Below are 18392 nucleotides of genomic sequence, written 5' to 3' on the forward strand. Positions count from 1 at the left end.
TGAGGGATACCAGGCAAAAGATCACAAAGGAGCTCAATGACTGATCCAGCTTTAATGGTCAAAACATTTTAAGTTAAAGCAGAAAATCTCACTCAGTGTTTATAAGGATCCCTCTGTAGACGTCCATCATTTGCATCCTGTGAGATTAAACGTTTCCTCATCTCTGTTGGACTGAAGCCATTGCTAAATCATTTAAAAGTAAATCTCCTACTCTGAAAAAACACTACAGTTTGCTGGGATCTGCCGGAGTCTAGAGAGGTCTGCTGGATCTCCTGACCTCTAGAGATGGATGCATTAGATACCATATGAAGACTGCTTCATCTTGCTTCTGCTTCTAGGAAACTTTCATGACATTCTTATTCTCATTGTTGGTATCCAGAGGTGAGACGGACCCTCACTGGCTTCACTATAATCTGTCAGTCTGAGCTGTATCACTTGTAACTGTGCAGGCTAATGCTAAGCTCATACGACTTAGCTCAGGTGTATCCATCCCTGATCCCCGAGAGATACTGTCCTGCTGGTTTTCCAACTCTCCCTGCCTCAGGTAATACTGATTACCTTAACCAAGCATTTTTAAACAATCAGCAGCTAACTGGCACACCTCATCAAGGTAATCAGCAGGGAGAGTTGGAAAACCAGCAGGACAATAGCTCTCGAGGACCAGGACTCCCCTTAGCTAGCCAGTCATAAAACTCTGCACTGTCACATAACATTACAGTGCTAATGGCTGGTTAGCTAGCAGCTAAAAGTCACAAAACACACATAAAGTACTCAATGTGAATGACACAGCTTTTGAAACAGGACAGGAGTTGTGAGGAGCACAGGTCACAGACATAAAAACATGGGCTCAGTTCTGGTCCCTAAAGTAGAGCTCTGACCTGTATTATCAGCTGCCAGTCCTGGAGCCCTCAGCCCCCACAGCCAGCCTGTGCATTTGCATATGAAATGAGTGAATTCATTAGCGAAACATTAGAGGCTTTGTTGGTGAGAGGACACAGCCTCAGTCTCTCAGACCTGCCGCTTTTGTACCTGATCTTTTTTTTCAGCAGTGGGTTCGATGCTTAAGGGGTATGATGCCTGTCTCTATGGAAACCCCTGCATTATTCTAAAATATGTTTGGTGACAACATATTAAACTTAAGGGATTAAGCAGGGATTCGAAGGTTGGGGTTGCACGTTCTCCCCGTGTTTGCGTGTTCTCCGGCTTCCTCCCACAGTCCAAAGACGTGCATTAGGTTGATTGGCTTCTCTCCATTGCCCGTAGGTGTGAGTGTGTGTGTGCATGGTTGTCTGTCTCTGTGTTGCCCTGCGATGGACTGGCGACTCGTCCAAGGTGTACCCTGCCTCCCGCCCATAGCCAGCTGGGTTAGGCTCCAGCACCCCGTGACCCCGCATACAGTATGGGAATAAGCGGCTCAGAAAATGGATGGACGGATGGATTTGAAGTCACAAACAATTAGTGAAATCCTTCAGTGTAACTGAAACTCCTGCATCCTGAACATGAACTACAAGTTGTTTTCATACAGGTTCATTAATGATCAGTACACGTTACTAACAAGTCTATAAAGTAACAATCTGCTTAGCAGCATTGTGAAAAAGAAACCTACAGTGGGAAATAAACCTTGTTATAAACCTTAAACTAATGATTGTGTTACATACAGAAACAACAGGCTTCAGTGTGTTGTATGTAGAAACATACACGTTTCTCACAGCACTGACTCGTTCGTGTTCCACAATGAGGAGCTGAAGGAGACCATCAGGTGATGAGAGTAGAATACAAACCAGATACAGTGCCCCTCCCCCACCTGTCCTCCCTGACCCCCTCCCCCACCCTCTATCAGCATGTGGAGAGCCTTCAGCCCAACTCAGCACTCCCCATCTCCTTCCTGTTATTTATTCATGACTGAGCATCGGGGGGGGGGGGGGTATCTCCACACTTCTGCCAGAGGAAACCCAGCATATCCACACTTAGGGGGTCATCATCTCACAGGACCAACGTGAGTGCAGCCAATGACAGCCCTCTTCAGCCTCCTACCCCTCTGATTGGCTGTGGACAGAACGAGAACAGCGGGTCATTTTATACCTAGTGAAGAGAAGAATCTGATTGAGACGTTCAGTGACAGTCAGGAAATACCTAAATCTGAAACCATCTAAATGTCATTAGATGACAGTGAGGACTGAGAGGGCCTCAGAGCAGCCCTGTGACAACAACAGCTTTTTTTCTGTCGATTGACTTAGAAGCTGATTTTTTGAAAGTGTTTCTTGTTAAGAATAAATAGAACTTCTGTATAACAGAGCGGAATATAATAAAACCGGCGACAAGCCAGGAGCCATAAAACAAACTCGAAAGCCTCCTTGGTCTTTGTGTGCATAGAAGGCTTTACATCCCAGATAGTTTATCTGATGAATAATTCAGTTTATCCTGTTGATTAATGACATATTTCCTGTTTTTTAAGAGCCAGTGTGGGGTCTGAACAAAGCTAGTTGCCACCGGGCCTCTCTCCAGCTCCCAGCAGCAGCAGCAGCTACCAAGCAACCAGCAGCCGGACGCTGGGCCTGCTTTGTTCACAAGAAAGACGTTTGGCGTCAGTGATGAAAGAAACTTCAGCGGCAGCTAAAGCCACACTGTGGCGATTATTTGGTAGCTCAATTGGTAGCGCATTGACCTCGGAAAGCAAAAGGTCTGCGGTTCGATCCCCCGCCTTGGCATCAGGTGTGTCCCTGAGCAAGACACTTCGCACTAACCCCCCGAGCGCTGCTCATGTGGCAGCTCGCTGCTCCCCCATGGGGAATGGGTCAAATGCAGAGAATGAATTTCCCCACTGTGGGACTATTAAGGGTTAATTTCTTTCTTTTATTTTATTTTACCAGACATTAAAGGCACCTAGTCACGAATAATAGAGATGAAGAGTTTCTATTAGACTTGTTAAAATACTGGTTGTATTTGATTTGATCTTCTTCCTCGTGTTCTTTAGGGTTATTAACCTCTTAGTTCACTTTTGTCACACCAGGAAAGTTCTTCTGTGTCCTACTCATTTACTCTTTATCTCATTACTTTCTTATAGTCAACATCTATCTTGTTTCTGTAACAACCAGATGGATGTCATTATCTGATGACACAAACCTAAAGAGAGAGAGAGTGTGTGAGCTCAGCTGTTCTCATTTACGTAACAGTAAATAGTCGCACACTGTTAATAGCTGCTAATAGTGTGTGATTATAGGAGATAAGCCTTTTTCCAGGTGGCGGGAGAAAGGTGGAGTCTAAAATACCGAACCTGTCGATTCCTCCACATAACCTGAAAAAGAACATCAGGCTGTTTTAAACGTCTAATAGATTTATATTTGTGTCTTCAGGGACCAGAGTCAGAGGTTGAAACATATTTATTATATTTTTCAATGTGCAATGTTAAATTCAGTTCCCCCAGACTGTTGAGCTGACTGTTGAGCAGTACTGGTACTATCATAGTAGCCATCACAGAAGTTAACTTGTAGAAAGTTGTGGCATCTGTATAGTAATAATCTTTGGATGACTGCAGAACTGTTCACATCAGTGGCTTTAGTGTGACTTCATCTCCTGTGGTATGACATTGTGCTTTGCTAAACCCATCTCTCCCTGTAATGTCACAGACTGTCACAGAGCCCAGGTGCATTGTGGGACAAAGGTGACAGCGGTCGTTTAGCAATGAGCCCATTTAATCTCCATTGCCATGGTAACCAACAGGCTCTCAGTATGTGATGTCACCGAGAGTGGAGGAATGGAAGCAGGAGGTGTTACATAACAGGAGATGGCAGGAAAGAGAGGGATAAATGTAAGATGGAAGAAGGTCAAATAAAAGGAAGGAAAGGGAGACGGACACAAGAAATGAGGGACAAAGACAGAAAGAGGAGGAAGTAATATGGGAGAATGAGAAAAATGCATAAAAGAGTAATAATTGTATGAATAATAGGTAAATGACTAAATAAAACAGGAATTAGGGATAGGATAGGATAGGTTTAGGAAGACCACATGTGCACATTTACAGTGTTATGGGATGACTGGTGGATAGTTCAAGAATAAAAGTAAAGTACAAGATATTGCACGGCTAAAAGATAAAAATAATAGGCGAGAGGGAATAAAAAAGAAAAGACACAAAAAATGATGCATAAATAAGTGTTGGTGAAGGGAATAGAGGAAGAAAAAAAGTAGGAAGAAGTGATGGTTGAAGAGAGAAAAGCAAAAAAACAGGCACAATATAAAACACAAAATAAAATAAGAAAAAAAGAGCGTGGAGGCAAAGGAAGAAGGGATCTTAGAGGAAGAAACAGAAAGGTGAACAAAGGACTAAAGAGGAGGAGGGAGGACTGGAGTAATCTGGGGCACAGAGGATCACGTGGTTGTCACCGTGACAACCAGCACCTTGCACAGGATAGAGAGGAGAAAAGATCTGTGATTGGCTACCGATGCTGGAGGATGTTGTTTGTGATTGATTGGCTGCGGTGTGTATTTCTGTTTATCTGACAATTTATGTTTTGTTTACTTTACATGAACATTGCTGTTTACTGGCCTGGACCCAGTGTCATTACACTGATTGACACTGCTGCACTGACACTCAAAGCAGCAGTGGAGACGCTTTCAGCACCGTGGACAGAGCTCGGCGCCTCTCTGCCGCCCCCTGCTGGACACACACAAACACTGTTACTGTCTGTGTTCAGCTTCATGTGACTGAGCTCATAAATGATTCTGGCTGATCAACACAAACGCTGACGGACACAGATTGTCTCAGTGGTCAAGAAGACATTGTAGATATTTTATAGTATCACAAGAAAATGTGAGGATGTTTAAGCAAAACAAAAATTTGAAGTAACCAAGATTTATGACTACACCCTGGAACTGTGTCCTGTTTTTGGACTGGTTCCTGGTCTGTGCTAGTCCTGGGCCCTGGCTCCATTGGATAGAAGTGACCTTCATTCTTTGTTTTAACTTGGTGCCATGTTGTTATACTATAACAACTGTATACCGGCCTTGGTCTTTTTTTGTTTTTATTTGGCTGTTCTGTCCTGTTTCCTCTCTGTGGTTTCAGTCTGTCAGGGATGTGTAGTTTCGGTTTGTTTTCTTTCTGTTATTGGTGTTCATGTTCCTTGCCAGTTCTTTAGTAATTCTATTATTGAGCTAGTATGTTCCATGGTTTATGTAATTGTGCAATTGGGTCCTTCCCCAGTTTATTGTCAAGATTACAGAAGGTCTAAAAAACTTAATAGTTTTAGAGAAATGGAACTGGGACCTGGACCCAGATCAGCGCAACAGAACCTGTGTGATCTACTATATCTGTAAAGACTAGTAGTTAAGTAAATTATCAATTTCAATTAGAAGCTGAGCCACAACTGTGACCTTTATGAAAACAGCACATTTATCAAGCTCAACTTCTGCAATAGAGCTATGCTAACAGTGCTAAACTAGGCTAACAGGCGCTGAATCAGACTCAAGTGCCCTTATTGTAGTTCTAGTTTTAACATCAGTGGTTTTGTTTAAATATAATATACAAAGCACAAAGTTTAGAAAGCCCATAAAATGAGACACAGAACAAAACAAGGCAATGGAATGAATGGTTCAACAAAGAAAGACAAGTTGAGCTGAATTAAAGATTTTTTTGTAGTATCAGTATTATCAGGCAAGTGATCAGGCAAGTTTATTTATGAGATCATGTTGAGCCACAGTGGTTATAGTTCTCGACAAAACTCAGTCAGTCCTCAGCCCAGTGAAGACATGCTTCAAACACTTGTCTCTATTACATCTGAAGGCAGTGGCACACACATCTCCGAGGATGTTCATTTCAGGTGGAGCAGCAGGTGGTCTGCTGACCTAAAGAGGCCCCATGGGGAGCTCAGCTGGTCATGGTTGGCCGGTCACTGAGACGCTGATTTGTTTGGGATGACATCTCATGCTCAGTGGTGACATTTGGGACATTGATGTTGGGGTCATCATCAACGTGGTAACACTTCCCCAGACTCTTGATGATGTTAAAGTTAGACCTGGCTGTTTCAGCCAAGCTGTTTTCCAAAATCCAGCCATCTGACTCTGAGTCTGGGTCACCTAGTCTCAGAACGTTCTCCATTGCAGTCTGCAGGTAACGTACTCCGGTCAAAACCAGCAGCTGCAGAATAAATAACAGGTTAAACATTAATTGACTGGTTGTAGACATTCTAGAGCAGTGAGCTGAAAACCAGCACTAACTCCTATACTGTTTAGGTCCCACATAAGGGAAATGAATGCCCATGGGGAAGCAGTTTGAACCGGGCCACCTTCATCCCAGTCCAGCTCCTCCAGGGCCAACATAGGTGCAGTGTTACAGCCAAAGGAAGCTGTGTGCATGTGCTTCCACTGTGTCCTATTCATGCTTCAACAACATGGGGTCCTATATCACCACTACCTCAAACATCCAGATGAGGAGCACGGTGATGCCGATGAACTGCAGGATGCTGGTGTAGTGGTCTAGCAGTGTCTGTCGACAGCCCCTTCTCCACAGGTTAAGCTGCTGGCTCCGCTGGTCATAGTTGAAGTGTGCAGAGCTGTTGCTGAGGTGGTGCTGGATGCAGGGTCTAGGCGAGAAGGTGCTGCAGCAGCTAAAGGGAACGTTGTCTGTCAGGTACTTTCCCTCCAAATGACTCCTTAGACGGCTACAAGGCAGGAGCAGGAAGTGATCATCAGGCTACAGCTACGTACTCAGACTAATCCATCCTTGACCTTCATGCTTCAGTCTGAATATACTTGGTTTGAGGTTTATAGAATATTCATGTGGCATGTTCATTCATGAAATCTATTTGTCAACAGGAATATACAAGTAATAAGATTTGATAGGTTTCATTTAGAAACTTGAAACCTTCATAGAATTTTTTCAGGTGCAGCTTCTGTTAAGTTATGGGGCCAATATAAACCGACTTGACTCTGTTGTGCATGAGGGATGAGCCACAGAGCAACAAACATACAAAGAAGGATCCCACTAGATGTAACACAGAATCGGCACTAACTCAAGCAGCATCCTTTTACACTCTAATAGACTTGTGACCACTTACTCCATCACAGCACTGTTGGTCATGTCCAGGTAGCGGCTGCTGATCCACTGAACCTGGAACCAGTCCCTATAGCCAGAGTTCCCACAGCACTGGAACTGGATCTGCAAAAGGTCCACAGTTTTCTTCAGGTAGCAGCGACCCGGTATGTTTGTATCCTTATAGTAGCGCATGGCCTGCAGCAAGCCCTGGAGCAGAGACTCTTCCAGCTGCCTGTGGACACTGTAACACATCAGTGCCCCCAGGAAGACGCAGCAGGTGAAGAAGAAGGTGCAAATGATGTACGGCATCATCACCAGTTTCCAGCGCAGAAACTTGTTAGTGTCAGCACAGTCCAGGCAAATCTTCCCACCCAGGAAGTTAATGCAGCACGCCGCCAGGCCAGTGGCGAGCAGCGTGTACGACACACAGACGATCCCGTGGTCTGACATCACTTCCTGCCATTTCTGAATCTCAATTTTTAGAAATACGCCCAGACCAAAGAGGACAGCTCCTGCCGCCACAGAGATCCAGTTGAGCAGACAGAGGAGTTCAGCCAGCTTCTCTCTCTCTGCCTTGGTGAACGTCACCTTTCCCACTGCCATGTCAGGCCTCTGTTTTCCTGTGTCAGGAACTAGAGCGCCTTAAAGCAAGGGGCCACATACAGTGAGCAGCTGCATTGAATACCTCCATAGTTTATAGGATGTTTGACAGTCGTGGTGAAGCCTAGAGAACTGGAGCAATGTTGTGAGAGGTAGCTCAGTGTTTTGGGTGCATCTTATTCTAAAGACATTTAATAGAGACAATTTACTTGTTTTTGGTTTTACGAATAATTAGATTATCTGCTCTGGTCTCATTTGTTTCATCCTGCTAGAAAAACTGGAGTTGAGGGAAAACACCAGTTTGACCCCAGCCATAAGCTATGCATCATGGTCCAGTTGAATCCCAGCAGTCTTATCTTGTCCGTGGCTGGAATGGGCAGGAGGAAACAATCCAGACGGTTCTCTGCGTAAGGAGCTTAGTGAAGGATTCGTGGTGCTCTCATCTACAGTCAGGATGTAATTGCTGCAGGGAAAGGAACACAAAACATTCTGTCAATTAGAACCAACCAGAATTAACAAGGTTATCTCCAAACTGCTCATGTGAGAACTCGTTTGTTTCAGAGCTTTGCATTTATCATTTCTAAGGTCAGTCCTTGAGGCCTAAACCACATTTGAGACATAAAGGGTTCTATTTATCAGAACCCCCAGGAGCAAACAAAGGTCTTCAAGGAACCATTTTGACAGTTTTCAAGTGAAGTCTCTTATGGATAAAGCAGTTTGTGTTATAGTAAAATCCTTCACCAGAACTGAGCTTCCTGGAAACGTACTGTAGGAGCTATTAGCCATAAATGCACATTGAAATGTAAACGTAACGAGTCCTCACGCTTCAGACCAGTCACATAAACATCACTATAGGAAACGAAGCATTAACAGCTGAGCAGCTGCCGTCTCAGGTCCACTTACCGAACCTTTTCATCCTTCAGGCTGTCGGACGCCTCCTGCTTGCTTTTGCTCTGGCCTCGTGACTTTGGACACAATTAGAAGCAGATATTGCGGCTGAGAGAACTGGTTTGACGATGTGTGTTTTCCGGCCCTCTACTGCGTCTAATCTGCTTACAGCTGATCAGCCCTGTAATAAGCTCCAACCCCCACATTCACCAGCTGCACCGTTTGTCAGAAGCTGAACGGATCCACTTGTTTTATATTGGTATAAATGGGCAGGTCTCACAACAGCACAGTAGCCAATAACGCTGGAGAACATAGAGAAGACGTGATCCTGAGGTACAGGGAAGTAGGAAGTAGGTGGTACTGATGTAGCATCTGTGAAAACACAGCACAAGTAGCCCACTTCAACATAATCCTGGTCCATTGGATGCTTTACTGAGATTGATGACAGACTCCACTGGTTGCTAGTCAGCGTTTGCTCTTAATAGGTTAAAGAAGATGGGTTAGAGAAGGTTCAGAACCAAGCCTTGTGGTGCACCATAGTTCAAACCAGTAGAAGTACATGTCAGTCTACACTAATCTAACCTAATGTAACCAGTGTGTGGGTGCTGAGAGGTCAAACAGGCTTTTATTATTTTAGGCCAAAGGTGACAAAACATAATGTTTTTGAGACGTATCAAAGTAATGAACAAAAGTAAGTATCTGAAAAATGTTATTTCAGTAGGATTCCCCCTTAAGAGTAACAATTCATCACTTCAAATCAAATCATCATCATCATCATCATCATCAAATCAAAGCAAGTAATCAGCAGTAATAATGCTAAGGTCTCTACACGCGTTCTCTTCATGTAGCGAGTATTACAAAGATCTCATTAGTTTAAAGAAAGACACACAGGCTCTGTCCTACACCTCACACAGCGTCACCGAGGAGTCGTACGACCAGAAGCCAAAGCCGAAGCCGAAGGCCGGGTACACGGGCTCCGTGAAGGTGGTGCTGAAGGTGTGCAGGTGGTTCAGGTTGTTGGAGGAGACGCTGAAGAAGGACAGAATGCCGGCGGGACAGTCCACGAACACGGCCACTCTGCTGCTTGCCGGCTCGTAGTACGGTAACAGCACCCTCTTCTCTCGCTTGTTGTGCCACAAAGAGTAATATTGGTCGGTGCGAACCAGGCTCCAGCACTGGTCGCTCCACCCGAGCCGGCAGTCTGCGCTCTTTCCTCTCCTACCAATTCGTTTGTAGGTTACTGCAATGACCACGCTTCCTTCCACCTCCACCTCCCAGTAGCATCGCCCAGTCAGGCCCTGGCTGCACAGCAGCTGCCAGCAGCAGTGGTCGAAGCGCTCCGGGTGCTCGGGGTACGGCTGCTCCTCCTTCACCGCTGTCACCTTCCTGCGGCTGTCGCACAGTTTCAGGTTCCGGTGTGCTGTGTTTGGGTCCAGCTCCAGTTCACAGGCATCTGGAAAGTTAGAAGGTACAGCAGCAGGTCACAATCTAGCCATGTGCCTCGCTTAATATTCAGTCCGTCACCGTCACTAATGGCACTAATGGCACCAGAGATGGACCCAGGCAAGACATGACATGAACTACTACTCATCTTTTCCTGGTGGCAACGATTGTTCCAAACTGATCTGGAGGGACGTGTCACTTACACTTCCTCAGGCCGCGTTTTAGCCTCTTCTCTCCATTACAGTCGACCCTTTGGAAGAAGTAGGAAGAAGGGCTCAGCGTGGATCACACTAATTGACAAGCATACTCAGACTCTACTTAGTTACCTGAGATTCTCCAGTCGAGACTGTCGATCCTTCACCTCTCCAGACAGCAGCTCCACTCCGGACTCCCCCAGGTGGTTGTAGCTCAGGTCCAGCTCTTTCAGATGGGACGGGTTGGAGCTCAGAGCCGAGGCCAGAGAAGCACAGCCTTGCTCTGTGATCATACAACCTGAAAGACTGAAAAACCGAAAAGCTCACTGAAGTGAAGATGGCCTGAAGCGCCCGTTTGTGGTAAACAACACAGTTATGCTGGTTTGTTTGTAAGGCTGCATGAACCTATGACCTCGTCTCCCCTGGAGTCTACACTCAAAAATATAATCTGGCCTAAATGTTGGACTTTATTTAATTTAATTCCTTATAAATTTCCCATGTAATTTTATCACATATATACCAAATAAGAAGTGACATTAATTGTGAAGAAAACAAAATGCTTTATTAACTCTATTAGGGAAATTGCATTATCTACATCTGACCTTAACTGGACATACTCAGGGAGCTACTGTGTGTTTGTGTGTTCTGGTGGGATCAACTAGTCTTGAACCATCAACCTTCTGCTTCCCAATCCAATTCTGTACCCACGGATATACATACATTTTATTTTTATTTTTATTTTTTTCCCAATATATATATACTCTATTCTCAACCTAGGCAGGAAGCTTGAGGGTTCTGCGCAGTATCCTTGCTGTTCCTAGGACTGCACTTTTCTGGACTGAGATGTAGGATGTTTTTCCCGGGATCTGGCCTCTGGTAGAGGACCCAGGCTTAGAAAACGGATGAGACCACCCGCGTAGGGTGAGAAGGGAGTTTTTAGGGAGTTCCCTGAAATATAAACATAAGTTCCATAAGGACTGTCCTGGTGGCTCAGTCGGTATAGCGTTACCTGTGAAGCAGGGGGTTTGCTGTTGAGCCTCCTCATGTATGTCTTATATTACTTGATATTATCTTATCTTTTAGTAGATATTTCACATAACCCTTAACTGATGAAATAGCTAACTTAAATGTAATTAAATTACATGAAGTTTAGGTTTTAGTCATGATTATTTTTTAAAGTGTATAGTCACCAACCTGTTTCATTCATTGATTCAGTTTAGATTTCAAGAAAAGGTCATTTGATGTTTTTGCATACAGTATGTGTTAGAGCATATTTGCCTTATGTTTATTTTAAAAAACACATAATCATTTAAGATTCTATTTTTCATGTATATAATACTTTTTATTATAAATATGTTTCATTAAGGGCAAGAATTGGGTTCTCTCCGGCTGTAGTGCTTATTTCCATTAGCTGGTTCATAGGTTGCAGGATCAGCTACTACTTCCTAACCTGAGACTTTCCAGGGTGCAGTGTGAGTTTGTCAGTCCTCCAGACAGAATCTGAGCTCCCATGTCCTCCAGGTCGTTGGTGCTCACATCCAGCAGTTGGAGTTTAGACGACTGCATGCAAATTATCAGCGACAGAGTTTCGCAGCTTCTCCACGACAAGTTACATCCACTAAGTCTAAAGGGACAAGAAAAAAAGACAATGAAACAGGTCAGTTCAGACCGAGGCCAATGTTAGTAATTCTTCCTACAAAGCTACTGAACATGCATTGGTTTGTATGTGATCATGAACCCAACCTGAGACACTTCAGGGGACAGTGTGAACCCTCCAGACCGGCAGACAGCAGCTTCACACCCGAGTCCTGCACGTTGTTATAGCTCATATCCAGTTCTCTCAGACTGGACGAATGAGAGCAGAGAAGCGAGGACAGAACTTTACAGCTTCCTTCTGAGAGGTTACAGCTGCTCAATCTGAAAGTTTACACATTGAAGATCTAGTTAAACAGAAATTAAATAATGAATTTGTACATTTGTTTGTGACTATCTGTGCCAACCCTGGTCTGGTCTGCTATGTTCAGTCTATCAGCAGCTAAAAGGTACGTCTGAAACAAATGAAGCATTGTCTACCAGCTCCTGATGGACTGAACACAAAAGAATCAGAACTCTTGAGACCCTGGTTGTCCTCCTGAACCTACATAGCTTTGTTGGAGGCTTTGACAAGAGGAAGCAGCCTCAGCAGAGCCTCTTCTGAAGCCGAGTATTTCTTCAGCTCGAACACGTCTGAATTTGTCTGTGATGAGAGTGACAGGAAGACCAGAGCTGACCACTGGGCAGCAGAGAACTCCTCTGTAGAGACGCTTCCTGAGCTCAGGTGCTTCTCGGTCTCTTGGAGCAGCGAGTGGTCCTTTAGCTCATTCAGACAGTAGAACAAATTCATGCTTTTTTCTAGAGAGATGTTATCTTCCAGCCTCTCCTTGATATACTTGATTGTTTCCTGGTTGGTCTCTGCGCTGCATCCTGTCTTTTTCACTAGGCCTCGTAGGAGGGTCTGATTGGCCTCCAGCGAAAGACCAATCAGGAAACGGAGGAACAAATCCAGATGTCCATTTGGACTCTGCAGGGCCTTATCCACAGCGCTCTGGTACACATTGGATTTGCGCATTATTTTAGGAATCCAGTAACTGGTTTGAGTTTCTGACAATAGATTGATTCCAGAGTTGATAAATTTCAGATGCACATAAAGAGCAGCAAGAAACTCCTGGACACTCAGATGAACGAAGGAAAAGACCTTGTTCTGATTCAGGAGTTTGTCTTCTTTGAGGATCTGTGTGAACATTCCTGAGTAAATTGAAGCTGCTCTGGTGTTGATGCTGCACTCTGTCATGTCGGACTCATAGAAGACCAGGTTGTCTTTCTGCAGCTGCTCAAAGGCCAGCTTCCCCAGCGACTCGATCATCTCCTTGTTTGCTTGATTCCAGTTTGGGTCCGTGTCAGTTGCACCAGGATGTTTGGCTTTCTTCAGTTTGGACTGAATCAACAGGAGATGAATGTACATCTCTGTCAGGGTTTCAGGCAGCTCTTCCTTTTCTCTGGTTTCCAGCAGATCCTCCAGAACTGTAGCAGTGATCCAGCAGAACACTGGGATGTTGGACATTACCTTGAAGCTCTGAGATGTTTGCATGTGGGTCATGATTCTGCTAACAAGTTTTTCATGTCCACATTTTTTTCTTAGGTATTCAAGTTTTTGTGGGTCAGTGAAGCCGCTGACCTCTGTTACCATGTCGACACAGCCAGGAGGGATCTGATTGGCTGCTGCAGGTCGTGTGGTGATCCAGAGGCGAGCAGAGGGAAGCAGGTTCCCCTTGATGAGGTTTGTCAGCAGCTCATCTACTGAGGTGGACTCTAGAATGTCAGTCAGGACCTTGGTGTTCCTGAAGTCCAGATGAAGCCGACACTCATCCAGACCATCCAGGATGAACACAACCTTTAGCTCCTCAAAGCTGCAGATTCTTGCTGCTTTGGTTTCAGTGACAAAATGATGAACAAGTTCCACCAAACTGAACCTTTGCTCTTTCAGCACGTTCAGCTCTCTGAAAGTGAACAGAACTGTGAAGTCGATATCCTGGTTGGCTTCGTCTTCAGCCCAGTCCAGAGTGAACTTCTGTGTTAGGACCGTTTTCCCAATGCCAGCCACTCCCTTGGTCACCACGGTTCTGACGGGTCGGTCTGCTCCAGCTGAGCCTTTGAAGATGTCTTTACATCTGATAGTTTTATCTTGTCTGACTGGTTTTCTGGATTTTTTTTCAACTTGTATGAGCTCATGGTCTTTGCTTTCTGTTATTTTTAAGTACACCTCTGTGTAGATTTCATTTTGGGCCTGAGACTTTGCTCCCTTTTTAAGTTTCTCAGATGGACACTGAAATCTTTTCCTCAGGCTGGATTTAATATTTTTTTGGCACTCAGCAAAACCCTCTGGAAGAAAAAGAACAAAAATTGTGATTTAGTACATCCTTCTGAAACATGACTCCATCAGTTGTTACCTCCACTTTATTCAAAATGCTGCAGCCAGAGTCTGACTGGACTCACACGATCACATTTCTCCTAAATTAGCTTCATGTGATCTGTTGTTGCTCTTTGTTTGAAATTTGTTTAAGTACTTTAGGGACAGTAATACATGGGACACCTTGTCTATCAATGTTCACTCTTTGGCTGAGCCTTGAGTCAATTTGGCTGCATTGTTTCATCTTGGCTGTGATGGCTTTTGATCACGCTGTGACTTACCTACTAGTGGCTCTGAGTTTGGTTCCGTTAGAATCTTCACAAGGTCATTTCTGTGTAACTTTCTTAAAACCTTTTTGGTCACCTCCAGAGTGGTTTCACAGTAGGTCTGCAGCATTTGATCCACAGTGTCTGTGCGGTCGGCTTTGTCCAGGCGGCTCTTTGGGATTATTGGAAACTGTCCTAGGACTTCAGCTTTCTGCAGGAACCATTTGAACTCCTTCAGCTCGTTGTCTTCTAGGTCCTTCAGCACTCTCAGAAGCAGCTCCTCTCGTGTGGCAGCTGCAGTTTTTCTTTCCTGTGAAAGTCAAATTTATTACCAGCTTTATCTTTTGAGGCATTTCCCATGTCTTATTTGTAGACAGGTGAACGGGTGAAGCAGATGGGTTAATGGGTGAAGTACTGTAGACAGGTGAATAGGCGAAGCAGACGGGTGAACGTGTGAAGCAGACAGGTGAAGCAGAAGGGTGAAGTACACAGGTGAACGGGTGAAGCAAACAGGTGAAATAGACAGGTATAGAGCCCTTACCTTTCGGCTCATCTTCAGTTTTTTCCTTCTCAACTCTCGGTGTCTGTCTGCTGCTGAATTTCATTAACCTGCTGTCACACACAATCAGGCAGGAAAACTGTGGGTTAAGTGTTAACTTCCTCCTAACTTTAGTTCCTAAGAACTCAGGACATCAGGTTTCAGTGGAACTGAGCCAAAGTGAACAGGTCCTTCAGCTCCATCCGGTTAAAGAGAGTAGAAGTTCATTTACACTTGCCAATATAGTCTCAGTGTTTGCATTAGGACGTTAGGTTGTTTTCTTTGAACATGCACAACATAAAGCAGCTCGACACCACTAATGTTGGTGCATCCCTGTCAGGAAACAATCGACGTAACTCTTTTCTACTGTAGTTGTGCGTCTCTTTCTGCTCGTTCACAGACACAGTCAAACTCTGAGCTGTGTCTCAGCCATGGGTCCAGTCAATCGGCTTCACACCACACGGACCATGAGCCTTTCTCTGCTGCAGGTTTACAATATGACCGGCATCTGGCTGCATACCTGACGAGACTTAGTTGCCTCCACTTTAGGTATTTTCATCTACTGTAAAAAATAAAAAATCCAAATTTTATTCAAACATCATGTTTGCATTTCTGAGGTTTCGGTGAGTGTCCATCTCCCTTCAGGAGAAAACCCAGGGGGTTATTTTATTTTAAAACATTAAATAATCATCAGTATCAACAGTCGTTGAACCTGACAGACAGAAAGTCGAGTTTGCGCCGTGATGCATGTACTGAGTGAAGCAACATGCAGAGGCAATGACTGCCTGGAAGACACTTTCAGCAGAACTGACAGCACTGAGGAACCGGGCAAACAGGAACAGATGTGTTGAGATTTATTCAAATAAGGAAAGAAGCCCATGTTCATAAATGAGCTGTTTCTGTGCTGGTTCCTGGGTCCCAGGGAACTGGCTGGATGGGTCATACCAGCCTGTGTGTTGCGTTTCAGGTATGATTCTAAAGAAGTTATTTTCAGTTGAGCCACAGGAATGAAGTCAGGCATTAGAAACATTTACGTGTTTACAATGAATTCCAGAATTAAATATAGATATAGGAAAATAAGGCAAAACAAGAATTACTACACTGCTCCATATGCATTCAGAAGCAGTAAATAATAGCAGTATTTTTACCTAAGTGGGGTGCAGAAGTGACACAAGGTTTGTCCACATCGTGTCTTCTCCTTGGTTCAGTACCGAGGATTGTCACAGGCGAACTAGGCGCTCGCCGAGGGCGCCAACTGCTGGGTGGGGCGCTGCTCCAAGCCTTCAGTAGAGGGCGCAGAATCATAATCTCGCTAGGGCCGATCCTGCAAACGAATACACACTCAGCTGATTCTGTTCTGTGACGTGAGCAAAACACAGACTTAACATTATCTCCAGAACATTTACAACACACTAACACACCACAGCAGCTACATTGGTAACTACAGTAAGTTTCTCCTTGTGTCACAGTTTGAGCAGTTTCCTGTTTTATTTTAAAGGACTTCCTGTTCTGTTCATTTCTCAGCTGTTTAACTTCATCACCAGTCCTCATCGTGCACACCTGCCTGTAATCAGTAATCACTCTCCAGCATATAAACTCCAGGTCCCACACTAGCCAGTTGCCAGATTGTCGCGTGTACTCACCACCTTCCAGTGTTGCTGTGTTTGCGTACCTCGTACATTGATCCTGATCCTCCTTGTTCCTGATTTCTGCCTGCTCCTTGTCTGTGCCTCAGCCGTAATTACCTGGTACTGTAATGTTCCTGATTGTTTTGGAACTGAGATCACCTAATCCTTGTCTGTACCTCTGCCGTGCTTATCTGGTGACAATCTTGCCTGTTTTGGACCCGAGCCTGCCTGCACCTTATTTGTACTGTCGCTGAGCCTTCCCGTGTATGACCTGCCTGACTGGACTGTGATTGTATAGAATAAAGCCTGCTACCTTTCAACCTTCAACCTTGTCTGAAGCTGTGCATGTGGGTCCGACATCTCAGAGGTTCTGACACCAAGACGTTCTGTTACCTGCTCTGTGGTCCAGTTGCTTCCTCTAGTGAATGTTATGAAAGACCAATCAAGCACAGTAATTCCTACTCTCTCTGTAAGGGTTGATCTTTATCGGTGCAATAACGTGTAATAAAACTTCAGCTAGTAATTAGATGTAATTAGACGATAGTAATTAGACTTGATGTGAGCGTGTGTAGATGTGTTAGCATTCTTATTATGAATCTCCCTACCTTGTGTGTACCTCCAACTGTGACAGCGATCAAAGTGTGCGAAATAATTTCCCTCTGGGATCAATAAAGTTCTTTGAATCTTGAACCTTAATCCCACGGTCATTGAAACAGGTTATCATGCTTTTGGCAGTGTGGGCAGGTGCCAAATCCTGCTGGAAAATGAAGTCAGCATTCCAATAAAACTGGTCTGAAAAAGGGAGCATGAAATGTTCCAAAATCTCCTGGTAGACAGCTGTGACCTTGGACTTATGAAGCACAGTGGACCAACAACAGCAGATGACATGGCTCCCCAAATCAACACAGACTGTGGAAACTAAAGCTGATCCTCCATCTTTCTCCTGTTGCTTGTCTTTCTTTCCCTTCTTTCTCAGTGAGGTGTAGGCCTCCTTTGAGTTAACAAACAGTAAGTCCAATGTCCTATTGTCTCTGATGAGACATTCAACCATCTGGGTGAACAAAGGGCGTGTGGGAGACAGAGGAGCGTGGCTAAAGTCTTTAGATATGAGGAGAAGGGCATTTGGACTCTGTATCAAGAGTCTACTCTCCGCACAGTGCAGGACATCACACACAGTTTCGCCATTAGCAGGAGGGGGAGGGTTTTTTTATGAGCTCCACGCCATAATCATCTTAATTATGACAAATCCCGGCTTAAACTATCTTGCTTTGCATGTAATGAGTCTATCTCATATATTAGTTTTACCTTTTAAGTTGCATTACTGAAGTAAACAAAGGGTGGGACGGTGGTGCGGTGGTTAGCACCGTCGCCACACATGGAGAAGGTCCTAGGTTTGAGACCCGGGGTGCCTTTCTATTTGCATGTTGTTTGCGTGGCTTCCTCCCACAGTCCATAATGCATGTGATCGTGTGTCTGCGATGTTTGTCCCTCCAATGGGCTAGGGACCTGTCCAGGGTCTCTCATAGCCTCCCTGCACCTTTGCATGATAGTCTCCTCAGTTAAAAACAAACCTCCTTCCCAGTAAATGCCCATGTAAGTTTCAATGTGCTGGATGGACTTTGTCCTCATATCTAGATTGCTTGTCACTTATGACGGGGGCTCGGCAGAACCAGCCCTTCCTGGCTTCCGTCAATCACGTTGTGACGTGATATATGGAAGGTGTGGCCTCACTGTACCTAAGGTGACTAATGTCAAAAAAGAGCAGCAGCTACCTACTTCCTGTGTCGTCTTTCAGAATAAAAATATAGAAGGCAGCAGGTAATTTTAGGTAAAACCGATATTCTTTTTTTATGTTTAAAAAC

The 18392-nt window shown here is 44.6% G+C and overlaps 2 protein-coding genes across 5 annotated transcripts; both read right to left on the reverse strand.

The window, feature by feature from the left end:
• Nucleotides 1-5609: 5609 nt before the first annotated feature.
• LOC114849334 (photoreceptor outer segment membrane glycoprotein 2-like) lies at nucleotides 5610-8976 on the reverse strand. Its single transcript, XM_029140653.3, has 4 exons — nucleotides 8531-8976; nucleotides 7050-8090; nucleotides 6407-6653; nucleotides 5610-6130 (listed from the first exon to the last, which is right to left on the reverse strand). The coding sequence occupies exons 2-4, from the start codon at nucleotides 7628-7630 to the stop codon at nucleotides 5861-5863; spliced, it is 1098 nt and encodes a 365-aa protein (XP_028996486.1). The 5' UTR covers nucleotides 7631-8090; nucleotides 8531-8976; the 3' UTR covers nucleotides 5610-5860.
• A 142-nt stretch (nucleotides 8977-9118) lies between these two features.
• On the reverse strand, nucleotides 9119-18367 carry LOC114849382 (NLR family CARD domain-containing protein 3-like). Of its 4 annotated transcripts, XM_055506476.1 has the most exons (10): nucleotides 17136-18367; nucleotides 16051-16226; nucleotides 14906-14976; nucleotides 14380-14674; nucleotides 12294-14070; nucleotides 11896-12069; nucleotides 11603-11776; nucleotides 10285-10458; nucleotides 10162-10208; nucleotides 9119-9968 (listed from the first exon to the last, which is right to left on the reverse strand). In XM_055506476.1, the coding sequence occupies exons 3-10, from the start codon at nucleotides 14915-14917 to the stop codon at nucleotides 9415-9417; spliced, it is 3207 nt and encodes a 1068-aa protein (XP_055362451.1). In that variant the 5' UTR covers nucleotides 14918-14976; nucleotides 16051-16226; nucleotides 17136-18367; the 3' UTR covers nucleotides 9119-9414. The 4 variants fall into 4 exon arrangements, with proteins under 4 accessions (XP_055362451.1, XP_055362452.1, XP_028996609.1 ...); XM_055506477.1 differs by lacking the exon at nucleotides 17136-18367 and having other exon boundaries at nucleotides 14906-14973; nucleotides 16051-16903; XM_029140776.3 differs by lacking the exon at nucleotides 17136-18367 and having other exon boundaries at nucleotides 16051-16903.
• Between the last annotated feature and the right edge of the window lie 25 nt (nucleotides 18368-18392).

Source organism: Betta splendens, chromosome 24 (genome assembly GCF_900634795.4).
Source record: "Betta splendens chromosome 24, fBetSpl5.4, whole genome shotgun sequence".
NCBI classification, from domain to species: Eukaryota; Metazoa; Chordata; class Actinopteri; order Anabantiformes; family Osphronemidae; genus Betta; species Betta splendens.